Source organism: Rhinolophus hipposideros (genome assembly GCF_964194185.1).
Source record: "Rhinolophus hipposideros genome assembly, chromosome: 20".
In the NCBI taxonomy this organism is placed as follows: domain Eukaryota; kingdom Metazoa; phylum Chordata; class Mammalia; order Chiroptera; family Rhinolophidae; genus Rhinolophus; species Rhinolophus hipposideros.
Genome location: NC_138066.1, coordinates 13,634,223 through 13,645,314, shown reverse-complemented (window position 1 = coordinate 13,645,314; position 11,092 = coordinate 13,634,223). Strand labels below are relative to the sequence as shown.

The window sequence follows — 11,092 nt, the reverse complement described above, 5'->3', positions numbered from 1 at the left end:
ATGAGGGTCTTGGTAGAGAGGAAAGGTGAAGTATATATTTTGGCGATTCTTCAAAACGTTAAGCATAGAATTAGCACATGACCCAGCTATTCCACTCCTTGGTGTATGTCTGAAAACACTAAGGTACTGAAACAAGAACTTCTACATGAATGCTCACAGCAGGGCTGCTCACAACAGCCCTAACTGTAAACAGCCATCAACTGATGACTGGATAATAAGTTGTGGTGAATCCACACATGGAATATGATTCAGCAATAAAGATAAATGAAGTACTGACACAGGCTACAATAAGGATGAATTTTGAAAACATTACACCGTTGATAGAATCCAGTCACAGCCAAATAGTATATGAATCTGTTTATATGAAATATCAAAATCAGCAAATCCGTAGAGACATGAAGTAGATGGTGATTTCTAGGGAAATACATAGTGATTATTAATGGGCATCGGATTTCTTTGAGGGTAATGAAAATGTCTAAAGTTGATTATGGTGATGGTTGTGCAACTCTGTAAATATACAAAAATATTTAATTTATAATTTAAATGGGTGAGTGGTACGATATGTGAATTAAATGTTAACAAATCTCTCATAAAAAGCAGTCTTTATCATTGGGGAAATTTATGTATAGATTATATATTAAATATATGAGTATTAATGTGAAATCACTTGGTTATGATAATGGTAGAGTTATGTATGAGAATGTTCTTGTTTCTAGGAGATTCTGAAGGCTGGATATAGTGCCTAAGTGTCTTAATGTCTGAATTTTGTCACAAATGGCTCATCTATTTATAGAAAGAAGGACAAGGAGAAGTAAGAGAAAGAATAAACAAGGGCAGAAGAGAAGCAGTGAGGGAGAGAAAGAGGTTGATATACGATATAACATGAAAAAATGAAATGTGAAAAGATTTGAGTCCTTGATGGAGTATAAGACAGACAAACTAATTTGAAATCAAGCTTGTAACTTTTGTCTTGAATATCACAGGTTTAACGACATAATGTTCCATTTGTTTTAGTCTATGAGAACAAGTATACACCTTGTTTTGCCACTGAATGTTTATGAAACCACAGTATTTTAAATTTTGTTTTTCTTTCTAAATTGTACAAAATAAAGTTATCATTTTTGTGTAGGTAGATTGGAGTGCATAAATTTCATATCTGATACAAAAATTATTGGTCTTACTAAAGTAGAGAACAGAAAAAAATGGAACAATATTAATGTTCCAAGACATAATAGTAGATAACTCTTGAAATGGAAAAAGATACAGATTTATAAATCAAAAGGATTTGCTGTGTTATTAAAAAAATGTAACAAATGTCAGCTGATACCAAAAAAAATCTAATGAAGTTATTAAATTTCATGTTTGAAAAATAATACTACAAGTTTTGGGTGTAGCGGAGAGATGGTTATATAAGGGGTGGAGAGAAGAAGGAGCAGTCACCCTTACCTCAGAGTTTTCCACAGCTGTTTTGGAAAAGACACAAATAGACCAAGGTTGGAAACCTAGTGCATGCCACAAATGGAGCCAAGAGTTTCCTTTGTTTATTTGTTAGTTTTTTAATGGCTGGTCCACTTCTTGTTGAAGTAAAGAAAATAAGAAGAACCTGTAGAATCATATAGTCTGGAATCTTACATACACTCAACAATTCACACACTGTGTAACTTGGCAAGTAATTGAACACCATATGTTTCAGTCAGTAAAATAGTGATAATTTCTTCTATACTTCCTTAGAATTACCGTGAGGCTAGAATAAAAACATAGTTGTGAAGTTCTTTTCTGAAGTCCAAACTATTATACCAAGAAAAGTGAAGCATCGTTCAACTCTGAACTTGTATACCACCTTCTAGCTTCTTTCCCCGTTGCTGGAGAAATAAACTCCTGGGCTCCTGGATATTCATTATTCTCAGTTAAAGAAAAAATACACTCTTGTTTTAAAAGTGTTTGGGCGGTGAACACACAATGCAATATGTAAACGATGTATTATCAAATGGTACACTGGAAACCTATTGTATGACTTAATTACCAATGTCACCCCAATAAATTTAATGAAAAATATCAATTTCAGTCCCAGCCTAGTCAGAAAATACAAAGTAGATGCCAATTTGAATCAGAGAAGAAAAAATGGTTAACAGATAAAAAGAAGTGAATCTTGTGTAGGGAGAGGTAAGTAGGAACCAGTTATAGAAAGCCTGCGAGGTTGAGATGTTGTCTAGACTTTATTTAGTAGTGACCTAGGAGTACAGAGAATCATTTAAAAAATGATACTACAATCAAAGCAGAGTTCTGATTTAAAAAATAATATCCTGTAATGAATTAGTTAAAATGTAAGGTATGGAGATCATTTAAAATAGTACTTCTTCAACTATGCTTTCCAGGATCTACAGGGGAAACCAAACAGGAAAGCCAAGTCAGAGGTCACAAAGATTTCTTTCCCTAGTTCAGCTATGAGTTCCCAGTCATCCCTTTTACATATTGAACAATTATATCGTGTCTCATCTTCCTGAAATTTCTATGGTGAGGAAAAATATCTGGGTAATGTTCCAATATTATTAATAATATACCTACTGAATAAAGTTATGTGAAAACCTCAAGTGTTACCATCATATTAACAAAAAAATATTTTTCTACAAAAGACTCTTCCCAGGGCTCCCTTCATGTCTCTGTTCCTCAGGCTGTAGATGAAGGGATTCAACATGGGCGTCACCACAGTGTACATCATGGACATGACAGTCTCCTTAACAGTAGAATTGTTAGCTGATGGACATAAATAGACAGCAATAACTGTCCCATAGAATAGTGACACCACAGAGAGGTGGGAACCACAGGTGGAGAAGGCTTTGCGAATACCCCCAGTAGAAGGAACCTTGAGGATGGAGGACAAAATTCGCACATAAGACGTGATGATGAGTAAAAATGGGATGATTACAGTGAGCCCTCCCATGAAAAATATCACCAACTCATTAACTCGAGTGTCAGAGCATGACAGCTTCAGCAAAGCAGATATGTCACAGAAAAAGTGGCGGATCACGTTGTCTGAACAAAAACACAACCTGGCCATGAGCAGAGTGTGTAATAAGGAATAGAATGTGGTCAGCACCCAGGACAGCGCCACCAGGGAGAAGCAGAGCTTGGGGCTCATGATGGTGGTGTAGTGCAGGGGGAAGCAAATAGCCACATAGCGGTCATAGGCCATGGCCACTAGAAGGAAGCTCTCTAAGTCTCCAAAAAACAGGAAGAAGTACATTTGGGTCAGACAGCCTGTGTAGGGGATGGACGGGACTTGGCTTTGCATGTTCTGCAGTAACTCGGGCATTGTGACAGAGGAGAAGCAGAGGTCAGAGAACGATAAACTGCTAAGGAAGAAATACATGGGCGTGTGGAGGTGGGAGTCCAGGTGAATGAGCATGATGATGAGGAGGTTCCCCAGGACGGTCATAAGATACATGACCAGGAACAGGACGTAGAACAGGTCTCTTTGATCTGGTTCAATGGGCAGGCCCAGGAGGAGGAATTCTGAGACTATACTTTGGTTTCCCATTTTCATGTTGCTGTTCTGTCACCTTTTTAAAATGAAAAATAATTTGTATTAAATTGCTAGTCACAAAATAGTCATGAGGATGTGAAATACAGTTTGGGAAATATAGTCAATAATGTGTAATATTTGTATATAGTGTCAGATGGGTACTTGGGTTTTGGGGGAATCACTTCATAAATTATATGAATGCCTAATCACTACGCTGTACACTTGAAACTAATATAACATAATATTGATTGTCGATTATAACTTAAAAAATAGGTACACAGTTACAATGTAAATTACAATGTAGGGAATAGGATATGTAATTTGCATTGTCAATGGTATTGTAACAACAATGTACGGTATCAGATGGGTAGGAAATTTGGAGTGTGTAAATGTCTAATCACAATGTTGTTCTGTACACCTGAAAAAAAATAATAAGTTAATTAATTAATTAGTTAAATGTTTTTAAAGCATAATTGCTATTAAAGTATGAACCTATAGATATGCATTCACACATATAGAAACTGCAGAACTTTCAAAAAGATAGTTTCTAATCAAACACTCATAAGTTCAGTATTTTATTTGTCCTCTACCAAATACAAAAATAAGTATATACATACAGCAAAACTCTGAAGGCATCTGAGGTTATACATCCAATTCAAGCATCTTCCTGAATTCTATGAGAACGTTCCATAATTGCTTCATGAGTGGAGTCAATGGGCATGATCTGAAAGGAGGAAGGAAGTAGTCTAGTATTTCTGTATTCCTCTGCCTTATAGATGTGTTGGAGAGAAGAAAAAAATCCATGCCAAGTTTCCACTAATAAAGTAAAAAAACTGAAAATAAATGATGACAGTGTTAAGCTGGAAAGGATTGAAAAAGAGTGGCAAATATTCAAATAAATAGGATTGTGCAATTGATAAAACAAAAGCCTATATTAACAAATTGGAATACATAAAAGCAGTAAAATGGATCAAATAATATCAGTGCTTTTGTTTCCAAAGATCAACGAAATAGACAGAACTGGACAAACTAATTTTTTAATTAAAGTTTACTGGGGTTAAATAATTTAAAATTACATTAAATAATAAAAAAATACAATAAAGTTTCCGGCCAATCTGATATTTTAAAAGATATAAATAACAGTAAGACATTAGGAATAAGAAAAACGATATAGTCACAAAGGCAAATTTTAAATTATCCTAAAATTTCTCAAATATATTTGAAAATCTGAATGAGTTTTTTCTAAGTAAAGATAAATTGCAAAAATTGGCTCAATAATATATCAATATATCAATAATATATCACGTGTCTAAATAGATTATTAAAATATATAATAAAGAGAGCAACAAATATGAAATAAACAGAAAGAAAACAATATCCTATAAAAGTCCTTAGGGCAACAATGACCTATGAAAATGTCATCAGGGAAATGAAAATTAAAATCTGAAGATACTACTACATACCCACCCGAATGGCTAAAATGAGAAACATTTACAATATCAGATGTCAGCCAGGATGTGGAGCAATTCACACTCTCATACATCACTGATAAGAATGTAAAATAGTAAAACCGTTTTCCAAACTGTTTGTAGTTTCTTAAAGTTTAACATTCCCCTACACTATGATTAGAAATTTCACTCCTGAAATACCCAAAATAAATGAAAACAAATGTTTCCAAAGAGAAGTGTAATAGAATTACCAACAGTAGCTCAGTCATAACAGCTAAAACCAAACAACCTAAATGTCCATCATCTGGAAAATAGATAAGCAAGTTCTGGCATATTCATTTCACTGACACACTACAGAGCAATGAAAATAATGAACTTTAATGATTCAAACAACAACATAGATAAAATCTCCAAAATATGAATGTTGAGTAAAAGAATCCAGTTCATGCGCTGGCAAATCTAACCTGCAGTGACAGAAACCAGGATAGTGGTTACCTTAGACACTCATGGATATTGACTAGGAGAGGGCACGAGGGAGATTTCTGTGGTAATGTAAATGCTCTGTATCTTGATTTGTGCAGGTGCTTACAGGGAAATAAAACTCAGTGAGCTGAGCACTTACATTTCTGTGCCATGTGTAAATTATATTGCAATTTTTAAAACCCTTGGGCCAGGAGGCTTTCTAGATTTTTCAAACTTACAAGGAACAAATAATCCCCAGGCTCTGCATAAGGCATTCTAGAACCTAAAATTCAACACAAAGCTACATAATTTACTGGAGCAAAAGCACAATCATTAAGTGGTGTGTTTCACGCCCCATTTAGGTCAACTTTCTGAGAAATTTGTGAAATACATCAGCAAATGATCTGTCTTATCACGAGTTAAAATTACACATATTAGTAAAGCATTTAAACAATCAAAACATTGGGGGGCAATCAAAATGAAGTATACTGATTAAAACAACCACCAGCAATAAAATGCAAGCCCCAAATGTGAGTAATTTAAATTTTCAATAACACATTTAAAAACACAAAAGAAACAGGCAAAATTAATCCTAATAACATTTCTCAGAGCCAATATATCCAGGATATCTTCATTTCAGTACAATCAAGATTTCAAAAATTAAAATGCATCATGCATCTATTTTCATCAAATTTCAAAGTCTATTTTACTCATACGACACATGTCTTTTTGAACTGGCCACAGTCAAGTAAACAACAGCCAGAGGTAGTGAATGGTTACCAAATTGGACAGTACTAATCTAAAGAACAAATTCTCCATGACATATTCTATGACCACCTAAAAGGAAATGTTAAAAAAATGTTCAGTATGTAGCAGGGCTGGGAAATGAGAAATAGTGCCATTGGCATACCAAGATTTTGAGGATTTTTGGATTATATTAAGCCGATGGGAATCAGATTGAGGAAAAGTTCAGTGTAATCAGCTCACAAAAAGCACAGCAACAGAGAGGCCCACCTAGGAAATAAATGGCCCATTTCTCCAAGAAGCTAGAAAACTCCCTAATTCAGAGAAATGAAATGGGTCTTCGGGCCACTGAAGGGTGAAAGGGAGTGAAACAGTCAACTCTAAGGAAGAGAGAAGAGTCCCAGGTGTGAAGCACTAGACATCATCCCAGGCATGACTGGTTTGTTAGATAAACAGGAGACTTGCCTGAGGCAGCATCTAATGAAGCCAATGGGGACACATACAGAGGGCACCCAAACTCTGGTGAGGGTCTGGTCACGACAGTAAACACCTAATCTGATCCTCCCTCAGTGCTTCCTCCTCCACTTGTATAGGTGCTGAGGCCCCTGTGAGTCCACCATTTGAGGCTGAAGAAGGTACAGGCCAGGGAGAGGAGAGCCAATCCAATGGCCACCAGAATACTTTTGTAGTGTGCAAAACCAAGTGGGGACTCTGCAACCCCACATCCACCACTCACTCCTGCACCCTGCTCGCTGCTCCGCTCCTGGCATTGTACTCCACAGAAAGCCCATATTTGTCTACCAACCCAGCTAATTACACCCCCTCATCCACCCATTTCAGAAGATAAGAGGAAGGTGAGGATGAGCCCAAACTGATCGGAGACAATGTTCCCTGCCTGCCCAGCCTGGGGACAGTTCAGACCACAGGGGCTGCTCACACTCAGAAAGACATGACGGGCTGACTTGCTGAAGGCAGTGAAGTTCTCTCACCATCTACAGGCACTAAACCCCAGCCACCACAGCTTAGGATTCACTTTGTGACACTGGAACTACTGGGAACATGGCTCTCCCACTTTGATTTCTTTGTTACCTAGATTAGCAATACCTTGACTCATGTAGAAAATCTGTCTCCCTTTGAAGACTTCACTGACCCAGGGGGGACCTTATGCAGGGAGTAAAACTTAGAAGAGAATAGAACTAAGATGAACATTCTGGGGGATGCCAGGGGAGCAGCTGAGAATGGGTGAACCCACGGTGGCATACACAGTATTTAAGTGCTAGGTCCCTGGAGCCAGTTCTCCTGGGATTACCTTACTGCATAGTACCAGCTTCATGACCTTGGCTGACGAACTTAACTACCCTACAATGAATTCTCCCATCAGCTTAATAGACATGAAAGTATCTAATTTATCATGACAAGAGAGGGAAAAAATGGAACAATCTATGTAAAAAACTTGCTATACAATGAGACATTATGGCATTAGTAAGACTTACTATTATCATAATTAGGTTCTGTGATTAGGACGCAGTATTTTCCCAAGAACCCCTACCATTATTTTCTCCTCTCCCGAAGAGGACAGACACTTGGGTCTAGTAGAGAATGTATGGAGCATGTGGGAAGGAAGAAGCTATTGTCCAGAAACAATACACTGGAACCAGAATAGAGATGATTTCCTGTCACATTATGCGTTGAACTTATCCCTAGGTAAAGGAATTATTAATATGAAGAGCGCGCTTGGAGAGGAAAGAAAACTGGCTTCTCAGAAAGGAGCTCTCAGGATGCTCTCTTACATACTGTTTAACTTGCCCCCAAACACAATATTCTGGAGCCCAGAGGAGTCGAACTCCATTGTTTACTGGCCTGTGACCTTGGCAATAGCTGAACTTTTCCAGCATTACATTCCACCATCACTGAATCTTCCATACTTCACAGAATTGTAGGTTTGGAATGATTGATACTTGCAAAGTATAAAATATACAATTTGTTAATTCCCATTAACAAGTCTGGTGCTTCCCAGTTACACATAGAGATGGAATCACTGTTGAGAGTGGAAAACAGTGAGGAAAATTGCCTTCTAAATCATCCTGCAGGAGTTGTGCTACAGAATTATGGAATCCTAACATTTGTTAAAGGGGATTTTAGTATAACTACTTCTTCTGAACTCCCTCCCCACTCACCTAGCTTGTCTGAATGTGGCTCCAGAACCTGCTTCCTGTTTGCTGCTTCCACCTCGTGCATTGCCAGCCAGAGTCCCTGCCATTGTCTTCTGACTCCTCTCTTCTACAATGCCCTGACCCCTGGGATCCCTGGGTCCCATAGAAGCTCATTAGTAACAAACCTGGTGCTTGTCCCCTCCCCACCTTACTCCTGCACATTTCTGAATAAATCGTGTCCAGAAACAGAATTCTAGATTCACCCCAAGTCTAACCTTCTCATGGAAGCTTTCCCTGACCACCACTGACCACTCTAACATCACCCTTCTCCATCCTGTGCAGTATCTGGCCTTCTACAAAGTTAGCATAATCAAATACGGTCAGGTGATCACCACTGTTTTATGTTGTCAGTGAGTGCTTCCATGTACACCAACCTTCTCTCATCAGCTGGAGTTTAAGCTTCGTGATAGTAAGTAATGTGTTAACTGACTCACCCAGGAAATGCTTAGTGCATCAGTTCATTGATGCATTCCTTTAAGTAACATGGGAAACTACCATGTGCAAAACCGTAAGTCATGTTCTGTGGGAAAGGCTGGAGCCAAGGTACAGATGGTCCTTGCCTTCAGACAGCTTGCAGTTTAGTTGTCAGACACAACTAAATAAGCTACTATGAAGTATTACAAATGTTTCACAGGGAAAATACAAGATGTGATAAGAGTACGTATCAAAGACTTCTAACCTTATTCATGGAAGAAATCTATTTTTTTAAATAAAGTTTAAAGAATCTAAGGAGTTCTAGGAAAAGAGAATTAAAATTGTCCAGAGAGAGAAAAGTACATGGCAAAGCCCAGAAGTGACAGAGCCTTGAGCTGTTTACACAGTAAAGGGGGTTCAGTGTGGACGAGGTGTATGTGGGTGCTGGGCGGAGAGCAGAGGATGAGGGTCTTGGTAGAGAGGAAAGGTGAAGTATATATTTTGGCGATTCTTCAAAACGTTAAGCATAGAATTAGCACATGACCCAGCTATTCCACTCCTTGGTGTATGTCTGAAAACACTAAGGTACTGAAACAAGAACTTCTACATGAATGCTCACAGCAGGGCTGCTCACAACAGCCCCAACTGCAAACAGCCATCAACTGATGACTGGAAAGTAAATTGTGGTGAATCCACACAATGGAATATTATTCAGCAATAAAAATAAAGTACTGGTTCATGTATGAGACGGATGAATTTTGATAACATTATGCCAGTTGATAGGAGCCAGTAACAGAAGCCAAATATTATGTGATTCTATGTACATGAAATATCAAAATTGGCAAATCCACAGAGACATGAAATAGATTGGTGATTGTTAGGGGAAGTGCGTAGTGATTATTAATGGGCATGGGATTTCTTTGAGGGTAATGAAAATGTTCTAAAGTTGATTATCGTGATGGTTGTGCAACTCTGTAAATATACAAAAAATATTTAATTTATAACTTAAATGGAGAGTGATATGGTTTGTAAATTATATGTTAACGATCTCTCATAAAAAGCAAGTATTCATCATTGGGGAAATTTATGTATAGATTATATACTAAATATATGTGTATTAATGTGAAATCACTTGGTTGTGATAATGGTAGATTTATGTATGAGAATGTTCTTGTTTCTAGGATATTCTGAAGGCTGGATATACTGGCTAAATGTCTTGATGTCTGAAAATTATCTCAAATGGTTCATCCATTTACAAAAAGAAGGAGAAAAAGAGAAAGAATAAAAAAGAGCAGAAGTGAGGCAGTGAGGGAGGAAAAGAGGTTGATATAAGATAAAATCATAAACAAATAAAATCTGGAAAGATGTGAGCCCTTGATGGAGTGTAAGAAAGACAAACTAATTTGAAATCAAGCTTGTAACTTTTGTCTTGAATATTACAGGTTTAATAACATCAGGTTCCATTTGTTTCAATGTATGAGATCAAGTACACACCTTGTTTTGGCACTGAATATTTATGGAACCACAATATTGCAAATTCTATTTTTCTTTATAAGATGTGGAAAATAAAATTATCATTTTGTGTAGATAGACTGTAGTGCATAAATTTCAAATCTGGTACAAAAATTATTGGTCTTACTAAAGTAGAGAGCAGAAACAATGTAACAATAATAATGTTCCAAGATATAATACTAGATAACTCCCTTGAATTGGAAAAAGATACAGATTTTATAAATCAAAAAGGATTTGCTGTGTTATTTAAAAATTGTGACAAAAATCAGCTGGTACAAAAACAAAATCTGATGAAGCTATTAAACTTCATTTTTGGAAAATAGTACTACAAGTTCTGGGTTAGGGGAGAAGATGGCTTTATAAGGGGTGGAGAGAAGAAGGTATGGTCAGCCTTACCTCAGATTTTTCCACAGCTGTTTTGGAAAATGGGTTTTCAGTGTGAAAACAGATGTCCACAGAATTCTATACCTAGCCAAGCTGTCCTTCAGAGGTAAACAAACATACAAATGGAAAATCTAATTTGTAAAAATTCAATAATTATTGCATTCATGTACCATTCTTATTTTTTAAATGACTGGAAGGTATAACCCAACAAAGGAATTAACTAAAATAAAGAGCACTCAAACACACACACACACACACACACACACACACACACACACAAACTAATAATGGTAAATAATGGTGGGAAGAATTCTGTTTAACATAACTAATAATGAAGTAAGAAGAATATGATAATGAATGCAAACACCATGCTTAATTATTTAATAGAAAGT

The 11,092-nt window shown here is 36.8% G+C and overlaps 1 protein-coding gene across 1 annotated transcript; it reads right to left on the bottom strand.

The window, feature by feature from the left end:
- Positions 1–2,605: 2,605 nt before the first annotated feature.
- Positions 2,606–3,544, bottom strand: LOC308488867 (olfactory receptor-like protein DTMT; the record flags this gene model as incomplete). The annotated part of the gene is made up of 1 exon (XM_081029097.1): positions 2,606–3,544. The coding sequence occupies one exon, from the start codon at positions 3,542–3,544 to the stop codon at positions 2,606–2,608; it is 939 nt and encodes a 312-aa protein (XP_080885223.1).
- Positions 3,545–11,092: the final 7,548 nt, after the last annotated feature.